The sequence below is a fragment of the Haemaphysalis longicornis genome, unplaced genomic scaffold (genome assembly GCF_048455015.1).
Source record: "Haemaphysalis longicornis isolate Haplotype H1 unplaced genomic scaffold, Haemaphysalis longicornis Haplotype H1 scaffold_9, whole genome shotgun sequence".
NCBI classification, from domain to species: Eukaryota; Metazoa; Arthropoda; class Arachnida; order Ixodida; family Ixodidae; genus Haemaphysalis; species Haemaphysalis longicornis.
In genome coordinates this window covers 35,366,368-35,389,493 of record NW_027526460.1, presented here as the reverse complement: position 1 = coordinate 35,389,493, position 23,126 = coordinate 35,366,368, and the positions used below count along the sequence as shown (strand labels likewise).

Sequence of the window (23,126 nt, the reverse complement as noted above, 5' to 3'; positions counted from 1 at the left end):
GCTTGCTGCGAGGAAGATGCTTTGAAAAAAGAAAAATGTGGTTGATCTCTCTTTCATAGGAATCGGCACAACACGAAAGTGAAATGTGCCTTCACAGGAGCAGTTGAATGTTTATTGTGCATCGATGTGAACTTGCACATCGCTATTTATATTTCATTGGTGTGGCACCACTAGACACACCAACATTAGACACTGGATTACATGTGCCGTAGCATTGCGTAAATTTGACTGACACCACAGGTGCTCGCAAACCGTGCGAACGAAACCGAACTGGTTGTCAGCGAATTGTTTGGTGAATTCACGGTTCGCTGCAGCGAAAAGAGCATGATTTGCAGGTCGGCAGCTGTCTTGTGGGTGTGCTTGGAGACCGAAGTCCTACCGGCGGGTCGCTTCGGCAAAGGTGCGGCCACTTCGGTCGTCCTCCGTGGCGTGTACGGCAAACGGTTGAGTTGCGAAGAGCTCAGCTTGTGGAACGCAAGACACAGAGTTCGTAGCTCGCAGCAGTAGTGCCAACTATCGGGGCTCATTAGCGTCGCAACGCACTACTTTGTTTGACCTCTCCTAGACGGCAGCACCACCTGAATAGAGATTCTTATAGGAAAGGGTGTAAGGCGTGTTTGTAGAGTTAAAGGAGCCATGAAGAGAAAACACAAGTTTGGTTCATTCGAAAAGTTGCCTCGTTAGAACCATAACGACACCACTTAAACGCAAACTTCGCTCAAATAAGCTACATAATTAGGAAAAAAGGAAATGACCATGCGACCCACCAGCTCATTTTCTGCAACAGAACCTATGATGTCACTCGAGAATGCTCTGCGATTGGCGGAGGCCGGCAAAAGCAAACGCATGTTAGGCAGGGCTTACAGTTTGCATAGCGAGCTTTATGCCCGTGAAACATACTGCACATTCTTTTTATGACAAAGAACGGTGGAGTAAACGGTTGAAGTTCCGAACGAACACGCAAGCATGTGCACCAATGCGTACGAAACTACCGCCGGCCGAGCTCGACATCTCGCCGTCGCGCAGACGAATTTTCGGGTTCGACGCTCTTAGGGGCCAACGAACCGTTCCAGCCCGTACAGCCGTGACCTTGCTTGGTATCTTAATCCATTGACAGGAGGTTGGCGGTCATATCACCAACCAGCAAAGGTAAAAATAGAAACGAGGGGAGTAAGGAACAGCAAAAAGCGACGAGATAGTGCCAGTCGTCGCATAAGTTTCGAATGGTGTTGGCTTGCTGCTGTCGTTACGAGCTCGTTTCTAGTTTACAACCACTGAAAACTTCAGTTTGTTCGAGTACTTTACAATGAAATTTCGTTGTTGCGTTTTGAAATGCCCATGTAGTACGGGCAAATCGTCGAGAGAGTGCGACATCCCCGCCGGTGAAGAGATCTCCTTTCATGTGATGCCAAACGACGAACCGCGGCGAAGCAAGTGGCTACGTTTTGTGAACTTTGCAAACGGAGGAGAAAGGGAGCTAAAGGAAGTACGAGTGTGCTCGCTTCATTTCCGACGAAGTGATTACGGCAGGGACCCTTACGTTAGCTCACTCCTGGGACATGCTGGCGCTCGTCGCCGACTTCGTCAAATCGCCGTCAAAGCGCTCTGACCTTGGGGGAAAAAATAGGGAGTTTTAGTATAGCGGAAAGCACCACTTCAGCGCGCCCATAGCGTTAGCGGGCACGCTAACCGTAGCATAACGAGGCGCTATCCGTTCGCGATTGCGGCCCGCAAAACGTTAACGCTACAGCTAAAACGCTATACTAAAGCTCTCTAATGCCGTACACACCGCGCATTGACGCTCGTATCTTTCTGGTCGGAGCAGAGAGCTCGCGCGAACGGCTTTCCATACACGACACCGGCCAACTGGCATAAGCGATACTGCTACTGAAATTGAACTATTATTAACCGTAATAAAAACACGGCACATACGTACCAGTCTGTATTCGTCCGTCGCGACGGTGCTCACGAGTCAGCGGTGCCGACGCGTCAGGGCGTTCGTCTGTTGTGGCTATCGCGGAATGGTTGCTTTCCCGTCCACCGCGTATCCCACAACTCCTGCCGCTCGTGCACTTAGAAGCATTGAGCGTTCAAGTGGTGTGAGGTTGTTAAATGCAAGCCCTAGCTCCTCGGTGAGAGTTTTGTTCTCTGGATCAGGCGATTCCATGACTAGGGTTGCGGGTGCACTAGGTTTTACTATTATTTTTAAAATGGCCGCCGTCTCGGTTTCGGCACGAGTTTCGGTTCCTGTCTTACTCCCGCGTGTGGGTGCTATATGGAGTCGACATACTAAGTATCTGTTTCATGAACCGGCTCGTATGACGCCATTGTTCACGTCACCAAATGTGCAATTTTAGCGGGAAATTTAAAATTTTGACTTAAATTGCCTTATTTCTCAGTGAATAAAGCATCATTTGCTTCCGGGAAAGCGCTTGGGGTACTATGAAACACCTAATCTTTCGAATAAAACAAACTTTTGTTTTCTCTTCATGGCTCCTTTATATAATCTGGTAACAGCTAGGTCTCGCTGTAGTTTACTACACGGGTCGACAGGACACAAGATTTACGCAATGTGCTACTGAGGAAATAAAGTGAACAGCACACAAGATACCCGCTTGAAAAGATAAATTTATCATCAAACAATTTTGATACCAATGATACAATCAACGATCAATGAATGCCTGTTACAAAACTAACATAGCCTGAAGAATAGCAGTTACAAACACTTACAGAAACAAACAGTTTCAAGTTGGTTACAAATAAAAGCTGGCCGCTCGTGGCTGATGCGTTTGGCATTGAAAAAATACAGGAGGCGATGGTTGATATGGAGAAGGCGCAAGGTTTGCTTGTGCGGACAAGGGCTTGGTCATGCATTCAACGAGGGCTGAAAAACCAAAGATTAAAGTACAAACAATTGTAATAACCCATTGTAGCAACGAATATATCCCTGAGGACACGAGTCTGGAAAACTGGCATGAATAATAACCCTTTTATTTGACACCTCTATGAACCAATTTCGCAGACTGTTCCTCACCCACGCTTGTCCATCGATTTCTTCCTGCAAAAGCTAAGAGCATACTTGAACAAACAGTTTATATAATCAGAACCGTTCGAAACTTATGGAACCGCTGGCACCAATTGTCATACATATCTCCATTATTTATGCGCAAAGAAAACTGCAGGTACATTTGAGGCAAAATATATGTACAGTAGAACCTCGCTGATACGTAAAAAAAAAAAAAAAAAAACGAGAGGGAGAGACGTACTACTATCGGTATGGTGGCCATACTATCGGGGTAAACGTATGATCCGCCGCATGCTGCGGCCCTTTGAGAGCAAAAACTCATGTTCTGAACATTGCAGACTTTTGCCCGCGCGGATTGTCCTTCGCGCGAAAGTAACTCTGCACCGCTTCCAAGCCGACTACGGCCTGAGCATATGTGGCCGCCGCCATGTGGACGCCACCCCTTCCTTCCCGTCGTCGCCGCCATCTTTTTCGGAAGCTTCGTTCAGCGCCGGTGCTGCTTCGAGGCGTGATTCCGCCACGATTACGTTGGGACGTCGTTATATAAGCGACATCAGCTAAAAGGCAGCCGCGTTACCAAGTGACTCCGGCAAGCCCAGCACTGCGGGAAAGCCAGGCGGCACGACCGGCGCTAAGCGCCTGCTGAGGCAGCTGAGGCTCGGTCTGCACGCACGTCAGCCCGTTTTTTGCACACTGTAAGGCCGAGTTCAGACTGTTGACGACTGTCGTAATAACTTTAAAGAATGATGTAATTTCATGCCTCAGTCAACCGGACTGCGTGACACGCCGTTTTTTTACGTCCATAGATCACGATACGGTGCAAGCGTCGAGTCTGAACATAGCATAAAACGTTTCATCAGGTCGTAGTTGAATAAAAAAAATTACATTTTGAACATACTTGCCGGGAAAGCGTATGGACCGGAAACGTATCAACGGGGATCTTCTGTAATTAACGGGCAGTCTCCGCGTCCATGTAGTTAGGAGTTGGTTTCCGTTTTTGCCAAAGTAAGCAAAAAAAAAAGTGGCCGCTGAAGAAAGAACGACGCGTTCAAAATGGCACAGAAAGGCTCCAGCACGCGTGAGATGAAAGATAGCACGAAAAGAAAAGAACTCCCGCTCGTGCTGCTTCAGGCGCAGAACAAGAAGCAAAAGATAGAGAAAAGAATGCGTGCCGGCCCAAGAGAAGGCGCGCGAGCACTGCGAAGGCGGGAAAATTGGATTGCATTGGTTCAGTTCATAAAGAGAGAAACGAGACACAGAGGAGAAGAGGGCGAAAGGTGGCAGCAAAGAGCGGGGAACGGCGCCACAGTCCCTCTGGCGATTCATTGCTGTGCGCCTCCGACAGCTTTGACGTTGAGTGGAATTGTTTTCGTCACATTTTATTTGCTTAGTTTTTTTTTTTTTCTACACAGTGTGTGTTTGTGCAAACGAACTTTCATTCTAACGAGCTTAGGGGGCTGATGGTTGGGTGTCCGCTCATTGGGTCCTCGCTGGCTGGCCGGGCCCATCTACACCGTGGTGCAGGGGCAGCTTGAGGGCAGCTTGAGGGCAGAGAAAAATCGTCGCCTTGGCTTTGGATGGATAGATGGTGGTGCGGTAACGGGAACCGCCGTCGTTAGGCACGCCTGGCACGGTATTAGGTGAAGCTGTCCGTTCATGGTGAACAGCACTTGAGGACCGGGACGAGACTTAGAGGACCCTTCCACTCTTCTCGCGATCGCAAAACGGGATACCGGAAGCACATTCACGTACGAGAATCATTTTACCTTTCTCTTTTTCTGCGCTGCATTTAAGTAATGTGACACTGATGACAGCTCTTGCGTGGCCTGGTTTTCTTCAAGAACAACTAAAACCGGGGAGTCGGGGAAGAGGAGAAGTGCGCATGCATGCATCGTTTTATGAAAGGGATGGACTGGGGAAAAAATGCTTCATTAAAAGACGACCAGGGGATAGCCTGGGCATCGTCATACGGCGTTTAATTGTGCCCGTGCAGTGACATTGTAGAGATAGTAGGGATAGCTAAAATTGAAGATAACAGTATGCAGGTTAGCCAGCGCAACTGTGCTTAAACATGGCGGTGCGCGAGCAAGGAGACAACCCTGCTGAGCGGCCTTTCCACGTTGAGCCATCGGACACGGAAATGATCACTGCATCTGGAAACCCGGCAGGGTGCCTTCCGTCTTTTTGCAGAACGGGCAGATGGGGTCGTGTTCTGCCGGGAACATCGATCTTGTTTAATAAAGCTGGGTGCGCACCCTGCCGCACATACTGGCGGAGTGTACTGAGCTCAAGAATCCCCTACCTTCCCTCCCCCTTCCCCTTCCTCCCCTACCCGAGCGATGGGAGATCTTGATGTCCAGCCCCGACCTGTCGACGCAGCAAGAGCTCGCGTCCAGGGGCCAGGAGCTATTGGACTCATATGGGACTCGTGAATAGGGTTCCACCCCGTCTGACGCCTGCGAGCGTCACCTGAAATGGGCTCGTGAAAGTTGTTTCTCTCTCTCTCTCAAACCCGGCTGCCTGAAGGCGTCTAATCTGGCCATAAAAACTTTTTTTCCACAACGTGTTGGCACGACTTTTCTACCGCGGATCCAAGGCTTGACTTGGCGATTCCCCTCTTCACTATTTTTGAATTCCCAGATGCGTGATTAGGAAGCGCATTTAACTGGCTGTCAGAAAGTTCTACGCTTTAGACATTTTCTGCGAACGCTGTGCAATGAGTTAGACCAAATAAGTGTCTATATATGAAACAATCATTTATAATCTCAATGTTTCCAGACTAGGAAGCTGTCGGTAACCGCATCTGTGGCCGCTGATTCTTTATTTTTCTGCAGCTGGCCGCCCTCGGAAAGGAACGAACCTATTCTAGAAGGAATAGCTTTATCCGTGAAAGCGTTGCTGTGCGCTGTGCCTAACTTTTGTCGGGACGAAGTTTCTATTTCATCGTCTTCATCTCTTCGAATTTGCAGCGCCTGCATTTCGAGAATGCTGCCCAGACTGTCGCCCCTCGCTCGAGTGCGGTTTGTGTCCGAAATACGGCGAGCTTTGGTGAGATTTGGACCAAGCGTCGGCGTTAACGCCGTTGCTGCGGTGTTTTCGCTCGGCGAAGACTCGTTGAGCAGGAAACCGTTGGCCGCTACGTTCGACCTCAGCCTCATCCGGCCTGGATGCGAATCCACCGATAGGCGCCGTGCTGCCCGGGGTCTCTTGACGCTGCTTTTGACGATGGTGCCACTGAGGTCGATGTCCTTGAGCCGTGCGAGTAGCCGCTCCTTCTTCTCCTGGTCCATGCCCTGTGGAAAGTTGCCTGACTTACTTTTGTTGGTCGTCTTACAAACTTTGATTTGATTTTAATATATGAATAAACTGTTTCAACATAGTTCAAGAGAACTTCATTTTCTGGGCGTAGTAATATGCACCTGAAACAGTCATATTGATCAACGAAAGACATTTATGCCTGGTCGTTGGTGCGTCTAAAGAATTTGACAGAACCCAAGTGCCTCGCAGCCGTGGAATACACCAGTTGTTCTGTGAGTGAGTGAGTGAGTGAGTGAGTGAGTGTGGGTTGAGTGGGTGAGTGAGTGGGTGGGTGAGCGAGTGAGTGAGAGAGAGAGATAGTGGGTAGGTGGGTGGGTGAGTGAGAGAGAGAGAGAGAGAGTGGGTAGGTGGGTGGGTGGGTGAGTGAGTGAGTGAACTTTATTTGCCCCGTTTAGCCGGGAGTTGCGGTCCCCTGCTTTACGTAGACGACAGCCAGGTATCCGTGGGTCCTAAATTAAACTAGCGGTGCCGTGCTGTTTTCGCTGTCTTTGCGGGGTTCTTATTGAAACACTACAGTTCAGCGGCGTCTTCAGCCAGCTTGACCATGGCAATCTGGGCGTTCTACGGACTGTTTTGTAGCGCGGTCTCCCATTCGAGATCATCTTTAATTTATAAAGCGCTTGTTGGTGCCTGTGTGTTAGGGTGACCCATTCCTTACGGGAGGAGCATGTAGGTAAGTATAGCTCGGGGTAAGTACTGTTAAATAGCAGGGGTTTGGGGAAGCAGCTCCTGTACCATCCTGAGTGTTGTCGCTTGCCTGCGGTTAAGGGACCGGTGGGGGTCCGGATATATTTTCCGCCCTTCTCTGTAGTAGGAGAGGACTTCGCTGCAGCTGAGGAGTTGTACAGGTTAGGGTGGGGGTCGTCTCAAGCCCGTTCTACATGGTGCGAATTTCGCCTACGAATTCGCAGATGCGGCGCCCCTTGTGCGACAAAAGGACTATTCTCGGCGATGTGACAAATTCCCACATGTTTGAAACAGTCGAACTTCTCCTGTGCACGCCGCTTGACATTTGGCAGTTTGTGAATGAAAATAGAAAAACAAAATTTTGCCGCGCGAGCACCGCCGCATCTGCAAATTCGCACGCGAAATTCGCACCATGTGGAACTGGGTTCAGGAGCTGTCCTGGTATGTGTGTTCGCAAGCTGCAGCTCACGGTTTTATTCGTTACTTTCAAGGTCAGAGTGATTTTTAAGTGCGATGCACTTTATAAGCGGCCCCAAACCATCCACCGCCGGCGGCGGCGGCGTCCGCAGCCCTGCTCTCCCTAGCAACGGCGCAGAGCGGAGAGGAGCGTCGGTAGCAACGGCGCAGTGACGTAACTCACCACGTGACGCCACGCCCTCACCGCTCCCTCGCGGCGCGGCGGTGTGCGCCGCGCGCATCCCTCTCCTCACCCGCGCCGTGACGTCACGCACCACCTCCTCTCCCGGCAGCTGCCGTGCGCCGCTGCGCGCGTCCCCCTCCCCCTTCGCTCGCTCCTCTCTCCTCGCTGGCTGCAGCTGCGCGCGCACCCCTCTCTCTCGCGCGCCCGCCTCCTCTCTCAGCCACCTGGCTCGGCGCGCTCAGCGCGGCGTACCCCCCTTTATATGCAGCGATAAACCGCCAGACCTCCGTGGGTCGGCTCGCGCGCGCTCTCTCGCTACAGTCTCCTGCTCGCTCTGCTCCAGTTTAGACCGTTCGCTGGCTGGGCGCCTCTCAAGGCGATGTCAGAATTACTACGCCGTGTACTCTCGGCGCAAGAAATGCATTCGCACTTCCTCACGATTCCCTTCGGGGAGGTGGGGGCAATTTTGGAATGTCGACGGTCCGCAGGGTGTGGTTGAGAAGTTTTAATGTTACGGGCGACACTGCAACCACCGAAGCCTGTCTATTTATTTTATTTATTCATGTTCTCGGGCTGCGGTAGTATGAAGCCCTCCCAGGAGGTAAAATTCCACCTGCGAAAGAAGCTGACGACCATCTCCTTTAAGTAAATTGCGCTAATATTCGCTTTTACCACTGGCTGTTTTATATGTGTGCGTCAGTGGTAAGTAGGTACGGTAAGGTATCGCGTTCATTCGCATGCGTGCATCTTGACTGCGCTTGTACGTTGGGAGAAACTGGATGAAACCGGAACTGAAATTGGGCGAAACCGGAACTGAAATTGGGCGAAACCTATCTAGTAACGTTGGCGAAACCGGACCTGAAATAAGCCTAGCGATTGGGCTGGGGCGTCCTATTTCAATATGTTTGCTAGCTGATGTTTGTGTCTTTGAAAGCACATGAAAGCATATTATGAGCAAAAGTTCCCGCATAAATTTAGTTAACATGCACATGTCTCTGCCTCAGTGCTTGCTTCAGAAAAACGCTTACGCAAACTTTACACATCCCGCGCTTCACCATTCAAGATCCATGATGTCACAAATTGTAGTGCGGGGAAGTGCACGGTGCAGCGACACCTGTTTTCGCGCTTTTGTCATTATCTGTGTTTATAAGTTCACTGCTGTTACGAGCGGTATATTTATATTCGTCACACCATAGTCTACCGCTATTGGCCAACTGGCTTTTACACTTAGCGTCCCGTCAAAGCAACATTTCGTTCCCCCATAACTTACAGTAAATATGGATCTTGGACTATTGTAGAAGGCCTCCTGGTTGAAGAAATCTCTGTGGTTCTGAAAAAAAGACTGTGTAGCAGTGTCCTGAAAAATAATTAAACGGTTATTAGAAGAATGCACCACATGTATGATTACCTGAACTACCCAAGTTTCATTTTTTTTTTTCCAGCGCTTTGCACTTGATGTTCAGAATGTATAATCTTCTTGGTCAACTTATCTTTTAAACTCCCCGAAAAGAGTCCTGAGGCCCTTCGCTGACTCTACAGAAGAAGCGCACATTTCTTCCCTTCTCCGGAACGCCGTTCGCAACGCTAATGAAGGCCCAATCGCGTTGACGCAGGATGTAGCTGGCCTGATCATGTGCACGTCAGCGAACGACGCCCGGTATAAAAGGTTGGTGACCAGTATGGCGGCAACATATGCTGTCTCACAACGAGGCTTTCCGGCGATTAATCAAGCCGGATGGCCTTAATTGTCAAAACACATTAATCGCAAATAATTTCAAACAATAAAAGGCCAAATTGCAAGGTCCGCCTACAACGTATCCTTCTCCCCACATACCAAGCTGACATCATTGCAGCAAAAAAAAGATTTCTGATGCTATGTAATGTTTCCAAAGCCTAAGCCCTGGAAATAAATGCTTCGCCACCTGCCACTCAAGAATGATTTTAATACTGTCGCTTGATGGTGAAACGGGGCGTGAGAAGTCACTGCGACTTCATGCTTATAAAACTGCTTGGTCTAAGTGGGTACTTGCGCCTCGAATTGTGAGTTGGACGTGAGGCAGGAAGGAAAGCTGCCGAACCTCCCTGGTGCATCCATAGAGGGCAGTTGCTTTAGGCCACCCATTGCACTTCATTATCTTACGACACAGGCGTAGCTTCAGTGCGCCAAACACCAAAAATATATTGACAATTTCCGAGCCGCTAAGCTGTGCTTACTACGAGGGCCCATCTCAACGGCAAAGGCAAGGCAAACACAGTCTGCAGTCAGCAGCTAGTTTCAGCTGGGAATGAAACTAGGGCCAATCGAAGCCATCTTGATCCAATTGGTCCCAGTTGCGTTTTCGGCTAGAATCGATTCGCTAACAAGCCCATGGCGTTCAGCCCTTCACCTCGGCGAGCAGTTTGTCCGGCAAAAACTTCCTTCATGGGTGTCACTTTTCTCTGGAACGTCTCTCAGAACTCTAGAAACTATCGAACTGGCGGCGTTTTCAATTGTCTAACACACCCAAAGCTATTTCTGTTAAATTAGGCAGTGGCCAGCTTTTAATTGCGGTCTCACCTTAATTTTTCGTTGTAGCAACTCGTGATCACTTTTCAGGGCCTGCAGCTGCTTTTGGAAGCTCTTGCTCTGAGCCCTCTCCTTCACAAGTTCTTTCTTGAAAGTTATCTGAATGGTGTCGAGCTTGCGCCTCAGTTCCTGAAACAACAAGGGCAAAGTTCATTTTTTATTCAATAAAAAGTGAGGCGGTGAGAAGATATAGTCTACCTGTCTTTTTTTGCTATTTTTAGTACAGTTTGAGATAATCAGCAGCTGCCTTCGAATAGTTGTCATTTTTCGTGCTGTCAGGGATATTGAAAATTTTTCAAAGGATAGTCATTTGTAAATGTTTTACTGTATGACTGGGCCGGCACTGCGTAAGTTCATCTGAAAGGGCCAGCATTTTAGGGCTGTGTAGAACCATACTTTTGTTGAGTGTTTCGCACTTCAGAAATCTATTATGATGAAACTGCTCTTGTTCATTCATCTAGCATCGCGGAAGGGCAACTGAGCAGATAATTTACCTCCAAAAGGTGGAGCCCACGGCGCGAGCGAGCAGGGGTTTGTAACCAGAGCGGGCTGACAGATCCGCGGCCTTTATGGATTATGCCAGCTAATCAACAGAGGGCAGTCCTGGTCTGGCAACCATGGTAGCCCCGCAAAAAAATGGCCGGAAAATTTGCGGGTACGCCAACCGAAATGCTACCCATGTTTGTAGATATTACACATTGCAAATATATGAGCAGACCCTGCGAAATTATCATACGATTATGCTCGCGCATTTGGAACTTGAAAGGCTGGTTTCTTTGAGCGTTCTCTACTCAATCTGCTCCCGGCAATACAAGTTGTGTTTAGTGCCCTCAAGTCAGCTTTGCCTCCTTGCCCATTGATGCATTAGTTAGGGCCACGACGAGCTGACCCTTCTGAACTGCTGTTATTTATTCATATTATTCGGTTGGGTGTTAGTCAGTCCTCTTAACTATTGCAACCAAAATGGATGTCTGTTTTGTGCCATACTCACGTGGACTTCGGTGTCCCTGTCCTGAAGATCTCTTTCAAGCTGCTCGATCCTGTTCTCTGACTCGGCCTCCTTTTCCAAAAGCGTCTGCTTCTCGTCAAGTTGGCTCTGGGTTTCTGCAAGGTCCTGCCTCATCTTTTGCAGCTCGCAGTTCCGGAAGTGGAGCTTCTTCTCATAATCCCTGCAGGTTCATACATGCGTAGTACCTCTCTCGCACTATTATTTAAATGTAAACATTTGTAATGTGATTGCAACGTGGTCTTTTCGCTACGAAAGCTGCTCGCGATGATGGTGTTTTGCCTAGTGAGACCTGATGACGCTCTTTGCTTGGTTTACCACGCGTGCGCGCACATAAACAACAGACGCCCACACAACACACGCCCACACACGCGCCCGCGCGTACGCACGCACGCATGCGGGCACACATCGAAAGACTGACAAAGGGCATAAGAAGTTGTCAAATGTCAACACATGAACGGTAACGCAGTTAAGGACTAAATTACTTTTTGACAGACAAGCCTGCAGTACATAGGAAGGACTAAATTACTTTTTGACAGACAAGCCTGCAGTACATAGGCCATACACACTCACGACAAAGCAGGTAGTATATAGGTAGGCCTTATTTAGGTGGTCTAAACCTGCAGTGCATAGACTATACACGCTGACGTTAAAGCAAATAGTATAGGTAGGCTTTATACTATATAGGTATCAAGTAAAGACGCCAACTTTAGGACAATGGCTTAATTGCACCTTCGTTTTCTCTAATTCAACTTTTTTGAAGAACAGCCTATTGTGTAACTTGGGCTCCACAAGTCACCTTTGAGGACTTTTGTCTTCCAACGGTTTACACAGGCTCAGTACGTCGTTCACCAAGAAACTGGCATCAGACACATTACAACATCGGTGGTCAGATCGAGCTCATGCTCGAGATTAATTACCTGCAGGACAGTTCTTTCCATATCTGTACAAAAAAGCGTACATCCCTCACGTATGCCTCCGTCTGTCTGTGTGCCACTTTTAATAACGAAGGTGCGCTAGTATGGCCTGGTGAATCTATACTTCGCAGAAGGCGAAGACGGCCTTCAGGGCACTATGCTGCCCCGTGTGTTTCCCCTGCTATTGTTATTGTCTGTGCGCGCGCCCCAAAATTGTGCAATACCATAGCAGATTGTATATCACTTAGCTCCGCCGTTAATGTACATAGGCCATGATCCGGGCTGAAAATGAGTGAAATGCGCGTCGAATCAACATTTTCCCACTATTTTTGGTTCAGTATGGCACCAGAAAGTTAAAAAGTTGAGATTTGGTACCCTATTTAGGCGGAAGGATGTTTCTTTTTTTAACACGAAAGTGTTTTATTCCGGGATACCCCAAGATTTCACTGACGTCATATCCGTCATGGAAATAACGCAGTGCACCTTCGCCGAAGCGACCCGCCAGCAGGACGTCGCTCGCCAAGCACACCCACAAGACAGCCGCCGACCCACAAATCATGCTCAGCTGCAGATTTCGCTGCGCATTTCACTTTCGTGTTTTACCGATCCCCAACGAATTGAAAGAATAAGCTCTTTATCTGTAAATATGAGAAAATTATTTTGTGATAGTAAGGAAGAAAGGTGTTTTTTCTAGCTTTCCGGCATAGAACGTTTCATCCTCGCTCGGGGCGTGAGCCTGTATACAATAAGTTTCTTCCGGCCTGCGCACTTCCGGCTTGGCCTAGAAAATTTTGACGAAAACTGTACATGTCCCGAAGCGAAGCCACATTTTTGCGTTGGCGGCAAGGCTTGGCAAAAAGGAGGAAAGAATGGGGGGAGAGGAAGAGTTCTAGGGAGGACTTCACGGGCCCCTAAAATGCCTTGGCGGATGCCAATTTGAGAACCCCTGGCCTAGGAAGTGAGTGAGTGAGTAAGCAAGCAAGGACAATGTTACCTTCCCTTCCTAAAGAAAGTTGAGAGAAGCGCGAAAGCTAAAAGTGCGCCAAACCTTCGCTGAAAGTGCGTCCAATAGATCGTCAAACCATCAAAGACCCAAGACCATCAAAGACGATTTTTCGCGCACGAAGTAAACGCATCTATGAACGATCTAAATGTTTACCGATACGTGTTTTATGAGAATAAGGTATACTATTGTGTTCCTTCTTCGTGATCGATGCGTGTATTGTCTCATCTCAACTGTTTTCGCGATTTCCAAGTAACCGTTTTGACACAATGAAAGCGCGGTTTCACGCACGCGCAACGTGTCCAGAGATCTTGTCAAAGCTTTTCGTACATACACACATATATTTTAATACATATACGTTTTTTGATAGGACGCCATCGGTCCCACTAAGAAAGCTTTCGCTGTAATAAAAGCCAGCAGAATGGCGCGAATACCAGCGGCTTTAATTGCCTGGTTACAAGTCCATATATGCTTTGCCTCGCATCTACACGTACGTGACCCTCGATGGAGCAGCCCGAAGGGTTCCGACAGCCTCTCTGCCTGCTCACCTGAGCCTGTCCCTTCCCTCGGCAAGCAGAGCGCGCAGGGCGCGCACTTCCTCGGCGTGTGCCCGCGATGCGTCCGTGCCGTCGGGCCTCCTGGCCGAGTCGGCCTTGAGCAGCTCGCGCTCCTGGCGAGCCTGGATGCGCTTCAGGGCCTTGTTCTCGCGCTCGGACTCCTGCGGGGGCGAGGTGCCCTTTGCACTCTCGTACATCACTGCCCCCGTCGCCAGACAGCGGGAAGCACAGCGCGATGAAAAGAAAGCTGCTTTGGCGTAATTTTGGAACATTCAATGAACGTGACCGCGTAAAAAAATAAGCTCTCCGCATTTTTAAGTTGTAGAAATGTTTAGCTGGGTTACTGCTGAGGTGTCATCGCTGTGGGAGAGGAAGAGAGAGAAAACCTTTAATGAAAGCTGGAGAGGTCAGCCCCACTAACGGTAGGGCTGGCTTTTCCAAGTGCGGGTGAATACAGTGAGATGACAGGGGAAGATAGAGAGAGAAAAAGAAAAGAAAAAAAAGAAAGGGGGGGGGGGTGGGGGGGAGATGCACACAGTGCATATGTTCAGAGGGTTCACAGAACCTCTTCTAGCCCTGTTTCCGAAAAAAAAAAAAAAGTAAGCAACGTTTTTGTTCCCAGCACTGCCTCATCACGATTTCGCCAGGGTCCAAGGAAGTGTAAGAGTTCTAGAGGACCTCCACGTCGGAGTCGCACAAGTACCCTCGATGCTGTTGCCCGCTGACTAGCATATCGCGGGCAGTGGCTTAGAATGTGCCTAATGTTGTCGGTAGCAGAGCACACTGTACGTAATGGCGACTCTACCCTGCCCAGCTCAAACAAGAAGCTTCGGGTGTATGCAACATTAAGTCGCAGCCTGTGTAGCACGCTTTCAGTGCGCTTATGATACATGGAAACCTACCGCGGTTCTCGTTGCACAGCGGAATTTAATCCACTCTGAGAAGATAGAACGTGCGAAACTGACGTTGAGGTACCGAGCTACGATCTACGAGCTCTATACATCACCCTTCCAGCACCCCCCCCCCCTCCCCCGTTCACCTTCAGCCTTCTTTCGAGGTCCTTGATTTCATTGCGGAGGTCGTCGATCTTGAAGTCCCGCGACATGGAATTCCTAGAGGCCATCCGCTGTGCTCGGCCGGGCAAGGCGCTCGGCTGCAGGCCACGACTCGGCCCAGGACCCGACGCCCCTGCAGTGAAAGCCTGCTTTGCCAACGCTCCGCACCGGATCCCAGATGTGTGTCCATGCGTCGCGCACGTTTGCGCTAGCCACAGCCTTAGATAAACTTCTCCATCGTCCGCAGATCTTACGTCGCGCCAAGCACTTTCCAAGACGTATTTTCGCGTTAACGTCAAACCATAGCGGAGAAAGAGGAATATGCCCTGCGCGAGGAAGAGGAATGCAGTTTCTCCTTCTTAGCTTCATTAACCAGTCTGCACTCTCTAAGCAGAGGATGAAGTTTTAGGGTTCGTACGCGAACCTGATCATCAGATAGGACCCAGATGATGCGCCAAACCGTTGTTAAAGGGGCCATGCAGACAAAATACCAGTTTGTTTTATTGGAAAGATTTGGTGTTTTATAGTGCCGCCAGCGCTTGTACGGCAGCAACCAATGCTTTAGTCACTGAGAAATTATTCAATTGAAGTTGAAATTTTGGGTCTCCCGCCAAATCGTGTGTTTTATGAAGTTTGCCATACAGGGGTCTTAAAACGAACTTATAGTGAGGTGTTTGGCCTGCAGCGGGCTGCGGGGCCTTGTTTACCGTAATTCCTCCTAGATGGCGCCACCTTACTGTTTTTCACCGCTATTCACCTTTGCATTGTTTTTGATAGTATTTGCACCGGGCTTGTTTTTGTTACGGAAGGTAGTAATGGCTTCGTGAAACATGGGGTATGTTCGACAAATGCTCACGTAAGACAATGTCGCTCACGCCAATCGGCCAGTGTTGTCTGAGACAACCACAAAGCGCCGCACTGTTGGGCAGCTATAACAAGCATAGTGCGCGCAGTACCAACAGCAGTACGCACTGGTACTTCTATACGTGTACTTTCGTAACTTCCATTGCTTCACCCTACCATTCTTATTCTTACTGTTGTAAAATGAGTCTGTATTACATTTAAGCGAAAATAGCTCGTTCTGCCTAACTTGCGTTTGCTTTTCCCCGTCTCATCCAATCTCACGGCTGTGCATTAGCGTCACATGTTCTAGTGCGCGAAATAAGTTATAGGGTCATGTCCTTTTTTTTCTAATTATGTAGCTTATTTAAGCAAAGTTTACGTTGAAAGTGGTGTCAGTATTATTCTAACGAGGCAATATTTCGAATGAACCAAACTTATGTTTTGTCTGCATGGCCCTTTAAATGCCACGTTAAAAAAAGAAAGCTGGGCTAGTTTCGCAGAAGAAATAGCAGGCAGAAGCTCTATCTCTAGATTGAGTGCAGTCTGCTAAAGCTATTTTTACACTTCAAATATGCTAACCTGGGTTGTTATCTAACGAATGAGAGGCATTAAGAGTCCCCAATTAAAGTAAATAAACATGGACTGAGCCTCGCTTTCTTGGAAAGCTTGTAACCTGACGGAAGTAATTCCAGCCGCTCCCCAACCTCCACCCATCCCGTGGGGACGTGAGCCTGTAAAAATGTCTGGCCGGTCTGGAAAGCAAAACTCCTCCCATGGTAAGCACAGGTGTCTTTAAGCGACGTTCGTTAATATAAAAGGATTTTTTTTTCTGTAAAGCTGCTTTCCAACATTCATTACAAGCCTGGAGGTGGTTCTTCAATACCCAAACGCTGATTTAGGCGAAAAATCAAGATGGCGGTACTGAACATGGCGGTAAAATTCCCAAAAATGCACAAGCACATGTTCTAAAGATACTTTCGACGGCACCGGCACCCCCAACCCTGAGCTTGACTGAACCCAACGCAGTGCTGTCCGTGCAGACTATATTCGGGACGGCGCGAAAAGGGCCTTACTGCGAGTATACTGTGCGTGACACGAGTCGTTTCCGTGATTTCACGCACTTAATCTGCTTATAAATGCCTGCAGTGACCACAAAAAAAAAAAAAAAAAACTGGGCGTGAAAAAGACGCCGATGTTACCCATTTAGCGCAACCTCGTATCAAAACGCTCGCGGGCGTTGACATCCGGGTCCACCGCTTCGGCAGAGAGATACACTACATGAGCCATAAATGGTAGAAGCGTACGAGACATGCCTGTCAGCGATGATGTCATGGTGGTAGTGGTAGAGAGTCGTGTGAGTCCGCTCTCGTCGGAGTCCGTCGTTGCTGCGGTGGAGTCACGCACTGACTTCCGGCTTTCGGTACCTTTCCAGGCTTTCCGGGCAGTTCCTAGCAATACGTCCGTGACACCACCTGCCATTTGCTCGTGCGGTGGCGCTGTTGTTGCAATGCTAGTCATGCTCATAATATCCTGTTTGGTCGTGTCACAGTCCAGGCCTTTTGATTGCTTCGCAGTTTTATTCTACAAAGGAAGCAGACAAGCGGGGGAAATCATCACTAGCCCTTTTGCGTCACTCTGTACAGTGCGGCTTCACAACACTGGAAGCCTTGTTCAACACAAGTTACATCTGAACCCCGAGTGTCAAAAGTTTCTTGATGCTTGTTGAAACTGTGGATGCGCATGTGTCCCATCCCCACTGCGTATTTTAACTCGAAAGTGTTTTATTCCGGGATACACAAAGATTTCACTGACGTCATACCTGCCACGGGAATGACGCCAGTACAACGAAGCAAGCGGCCTGTAAAGGGTGCACCCCTGCACACAGGGTCTTCTTGCCGGGAAGCAACCTTTAGTACTAAAGAGTACGTTAAAGGGTGCACCCCTGCACACAGGTGTTCTTGCCGGGAAGCAACCTTTAGTACAATGACCCGCCGCGGTGGCTCAGTGGCTAAGGCGTTGCGCTGCTGAGCACGAGGTCGCGGGTTTGATTCCCGGCCGCGGCGGCTGCTTTTCTGATGGAGGCGAAAAGCAAAAACGCCCGTGTGTACGAGATTTCGGCGCACGTTAAAGATCCCCAGGTGGTCAACATTAATCCGGAGCCCTCCACTACGGCGCGCCTCATCGCCTGCGTTGCGTCGGTGCGTTAAACCCTACAATCAATCAACCTTTAGCACAAAAGAGTACTTTATACTGTATAACATACTCTTTAGTACTAAAGGTTGCTTCCCCGCAAGAAGACCCTGTGTGCAGGGGTGCACCCTTTACAGGCCGCTTGCTTCGTTGTACTGGCATCATTTCCGGGACGGATATGACGTAAGTGAAATCTTTGTGTATGCCGGAATTAAACACTTTCGTGTTAAAAAATGGCAGCATCTCCACTCCGTGGATGATGGCGAGGGTGCGGAGTACGGGGACTCGAAATGACATCCAAGTTGTGCCCCAAGTGATATCCGATTTGCGCCCCGACCGCCATTCGATTTCAGCCGTGAGTTGCACCTTGATTATTCCCTAAATGAAACTGCAACTCACGGCTCAAATAAAATTTCGCTTGATTTTTGCTTGATGGTGGTGTGCGTACGGATGAACGCGGACGGACATTGGGAGGTCCTAAGGTACTCCGCACCATTACAGGCGAGGGAGTAAGCCGTTTGACTCCCGGGTACTAACTCACGGTCGTAGCCCAATGGGAAAGACGACTGACACTGACTCTGTCTGGTCTACTATAGACACAGGCTCGAATCCTGCCGGTGCCTGTGTGACTTTTTTGCGATTGTAAATGCTATGCGCACGGACGTGGACGGACATTGTGCGGTCCTACGGTACTCCGCACCTAAAAAACCTCAACTGGTAATGACCGTGGTAATGGTACTTTGGGCAGCAGGGAGTGGGGGGGCATGGATCAGCATCGCCAGCGTAGACTCCGCCTATGATAGTAACCATTGGTAACTTGCTCAGTTGAAAAAATCTTAGGCCTCCAGAGCAATCCCCATCCACACAAGTTTGCTTTGTATCCCCGTCCTCCTAAATTTGCGCGGAACAAGTGCGCCACGTTATTTCCACGGTGGGTTCGTATAATGGCGGGTGGGTGTCCCGCATAACAGACTCAACAAGTTGTGAACGGAAAGAAAAAAGAAAAGACCTTCGTCGGACTGCGGCAAAGGCTGGAACCGCAAAACGTGTCGTGTGCTGGTGAACGTTGATAGCACAAATGCAAGCTCATAAGGCCCTTTTTCCCGCAACGATGACAGCATTGTCGGGCACAACAAACATGTTTTAGGACGCACAGACTCCGCCCACGTGACCAGTTTTCAGCCCCGTCCCTCGGCGCAGGTAGCCGCCATGATTGAAATGCAGATTGCTGCAACTTTGTGCTTTTTTCAATCTGGCATTTGAGCAGCGCGCTCACTGAACAATAGCTATTTATGACGCTGCATAGATGCCCGCTAAGACTGTCGCACATAAACTGAAGCAGCGTTCAAGGCTTTCTCTTCGAGCCAATACCCACCGCATGCGCTGCCTCGTGGCTATATTTGCTTCCCTTAAATGGCTAGAAGTGAAAGATACGGCCCCGTGGAGCGTGTAATGGATCTTGAAATTTTATTTTAATGTGGCCCGCGCAGTCTTGTAAGGACTCACGATCGATGAAGCCTTGCGGCGAGGGAGCCGTCAGGAGAGAGCGCACGCTTCGCCCCACTGACGGTCCCCACGATGTAAGCCGTGCAGCGTGCAGTTTACCTTGAAACTGCTGCGGTTTATCACTTTTTTCCCTCTTTATAATGGGCAAAGGCTTAACATCTGTGAGAATCAGGCGGAGGCGGGAGGGGAGGCTCTCAGTTTAGACACACTGAAAACGGTAAGGTAGGTTTACAAGAACTGACGCACGCGCGATTGACTAGCGCTGGGAGATTTTTCATCGAGATAACAGTGACGGTTTGAAGAATGCACGATCTATACAAAAGGGATTGAATGGATCGAAGGGTGTACTCCTAACCTTGCCTTTGAACCGTTCCGCGGAGTCGGCGGTAACAATGTAGGAGCACATTAGTATCTGCACAAGCTGGCCCAAAATTTAGAAGATGTGCGCATAAACGTGAAAGATAACACGCCTACTAGACGAGAGAGACAAGCAGCTGATAGCATCCATGGACAACGTCGCTGTCGTAGCACGACTACTGTAAAATCAGTCATGAAAAAAAAAAAAAACGTAAGAAGGTATGCATGAAGCGCGCGAAAGTCGAGGCACACAAAACACAGCAGTTGCAACGATTTACACGCAATGCACTGAGCAATGAAGCTTGCACAAAAAACGAATACGCCGGCCGCAAGAAACAAAGACAATATGACGTTTCGGCCCCCCGAACGGGAGCCTTTTTACATAATTTACTATTAGAGCCTTGTTTACAGTTCACAATTATTATGAACAAGGTTCCCGTTTCGGGGCGAAACGTCATTATGTTGTTGTTTTTTTCTCTTGAGGTCGGCGTATTCGTTTATTTTATTCTTGAATTACCATTCCTGACCAGGCGGGTGTCCGCGAAAGCCTTGACTTCATTTTGAACAATAGGCAATAATGAGCAACACCACAATACTTCTGCGTGTAGCTTCACTGTCGCAAACCTCGAATTGACCATTTTCTCAACCCTTTCCTCGCCTTGTCTTCCCCTCTTCGAAAACAGTGCAGAACGCGCGTCTAATTTCGTACGCATCATTCGTTAGCGGCGGCTACCTTGAAACCCGGTCGTTGCCGACACGTACGCCTGTGACGTATAGTACAGCGGGGCTTGATCTGGGAGCCAGATCAGGTGGAGAGAAGGGAACGTGTTACTTGGGGCACAGATAAGGCCGCGTATTGACTCTGGTCCGTGTGCACGGCGGCAAATGAGAGCGGTCGCCACGCTTCTATACGGATGCGAAAGAAATCGATGCCTCTTCGCCCCCGCTCGGACTGCACTTCAGGTCGAGATTTCGCGACGAGGTGAAGCAGCCGCGTGGGCGTGCGCTGTATACGGGCCTGACCTCCGCCAATTGACCCACTTTTATTTTATATCTGTCTCGGAGCAGACGGTTCGAAGAAGGGCCCACGTCTGGAAGAAAACTGGAACTGTCATGAGTTAAGTTGGCAGACGTTTACGCCCCTCGCGTACAAGACAGCTAGCGCACGTGAAGCGTACACGCAGTGAGTGAGTGAGTGAGTGAGTGAGTGAGTGAGTGAGTGAGTGAGTGAGTGAGTGAGTGAGAGTGAGTGAGTGAGAGTGAGTGAGTGAGTGAGTGAGTGAGTGAGTGAGTGAGTGAGTGAGTGAGTGAGTGAGTGAGTGAGTGAGTGAGTGAGTGAGAGTGAGTGAGTGAGTGAGTGAGTGAGTGAGTGAGTGAGTGAGTGAGTGAGTGAGTGAGTGAGTGAGTGAGTGAGTGAGTGAGTGAGTGAGTGAGTGAGTGAGTGAGTGAGTGAGTGAGTGAGTGAGTGAGTGAGTGAGTTAGTTAGTTAGTTAGTTAGTTAGTTAGTTAGTTAGTTAGTTAGTTAGTTAGTTAGTTAGTTAGTTAGTTAGTTAGTTAGTTAGTTAGTTAGTTAGTTAGTTAGTTAGTTAGTTGGCTGGCTGGCTGGCTAGCTAGCTAGCTAGCTAGCTAGCTAGTTAGTTAGTTAGTTAGTTAGTTAGTTAGTTAGTTAGTTAGTTAGTTAGTTAGTTAGTTAGTTAGTTAGTTAGTTAGTTAGTTAGTTAGTTAGTTAGTTATTTTAAAAGAACGCGATCACGAAAGCCTAGTTTGCGCCCCCTAAAATGAGAGGACGTGGTGAAAATCAAAACCAAAGGTTACTTGGAGGCTGAATAAGGTGCTATCGCCCCGCTCCTGTCACCATTCACACAGTGAACCTCTAGAAACGTCTTTAACGACTTACAACCTCAATGAGATGCTTAGGCGCGAATCCTGTTTCAGTTTAATACATGTGTCTATTTTTTTTTGTTTCAAAGAAACCATGCAGACAACGTACATCCTTGTTTTATTTGAAGCAACCAGCCTTTCTACAATTCGTTTATTTCGGTCCCAAAAGACACTGTTTTCACACAAAAAAAGATAACTTTTGAGAAGATTTAAAATCTTGCACTGCACAACGTCAGCTGTGAAATCGTTGTGCGGGTTTCAAAATGGAACAATCAGGGTGTTAGCTCCATGCTGGCATTAATATTGAGCCGTGAAACGGAATCAGGGGTACCACTACGTACATTTGCACAATCACGTTAATTGGATGTAGCTTTTGCAAACTTCCGCCAGTCACGCAAACTAGTGGCGTACTAAGAATTTATATTTCAAAGAAGGCCGCAGTCCTCCTCCCCAACAACAACAACAAAACTAAAATGGAAAACAAAGAGCGCCCCAAGTTTGCGGCAGGGCGGGCGGAGCTGCTAGCCGTGCTTCGAAGGGTGCGGCCACTCGACCAACTGATTTGACCCTTCGGCAGTTCCAGGGAACGGGACCATATGCTCGAGGCCCTGGGAGCATACCTGGGCGCCTCGGCGCTGCGCAGTGCACTCCACTACAACGCCAGCTAACCGCCCAGCATATAGTGGAGTGCTTCTGTTTGATGCTGCTTGCGTGTATGTGCATTTTTTCTTTTGTACCTAAGTTCTCTGTTACTGTCAGAGTGGCCGGTTTTAGTAAGGACTTGTCTTGGAAAGAGATTAAACTGTTTAATGACAGGAAAACTGATTACATTGCGTTATAGGATCGGGGAAACAGCACTGAGAACGTCCGTCGTGATGAGCGGCGGTGGGGCGACTCTCCGCGCACGAAGTTCAGTTTACCCTCGCAAGCGAGGGTCCGAAATCCGAACCACACGCACACAGCACGTATAAACGCGGGCGCCGCTCGGGGCCGCGTGATGGTACGTATAAACACTGGCGGCGACTCGGGGAGGCGTTGGCGGCGTAAGCTGTGGCGGTGTCGTATACGCTGCAGGGCCGTCTTCTCCGCTTTCCGTTCGTTCTTCTATTTTCTTTCGTTCGTCGGCCCCCAGCGAATTCTTCGTAGCCCTGACAAGACCTCCCTTTAGAAGGATCTGTCCCCAGGTCCTTCACCGAGTTGGCGCCCGATGGAGCTATCCGCGAGCTCTGTGGGGTAATTGATGCGCTCGTAATATGGACGCAACTGTTCCACGTTAACAGTTTTATCACTTGTGCCTCCGAGGTTTCCGATTCTCTTGATGCGCACCGGGTTTTCGCTAACAAGGTCCGTGATTTCGTAGGGACCGTCATATCGTGGGTCGAGTGTCCACTTTCTGGCTCCAATAGAACACAAAACCTTGTCTCCTACGTTGAAATTCGGAGGATCCCTTCTCGCGTCGTATCGTCTCGTAGAGTATGCTTGGCTCTTATGCAAGTTTTCTTTAGCTTCTTTGCGTGCCATCGCAAGCTCGTGAAGCCGTACCGAGTCTTCAATGTCATTTCTGACAGAGCCAAT

General features: G+C 49.0%; 1 protein-coding gene across 1 annotated transcript; it reads right to left on the bottom strand.

The window, feature by feature from the left end:
* Window positions 1-5,362: 5,362 nt before the first annotated feature.
* LOC144152781 (uncharacterized) lies at window positions 5,363-14,967 on the bottom strand. Its single transcript, XM_077684239.1, has 6 exons — window positions 14,759-14,967; window positions 13,711-13,880; window positions 11,228-11,405; window positions 10,228-10,365; window positions 8,941-9,027; window positions 5,363-6,318 (listed from the first exon to the last, which is right to left on the bottom strand). Exons 1-6 carry the CDS (start codon window positions 14,840-14,842, stop codon window positions 5,791-5,793), a joined length of 1,185 nt encoding a protein of 394 aa, XP_077540365.1. The 5' UTR covers window positions 14,843-14,967; the 3' UTR covers window positions 5,363-5,790.
* Window positions 14,968-23,126: the final 8,159 nt, after the last annotated feature.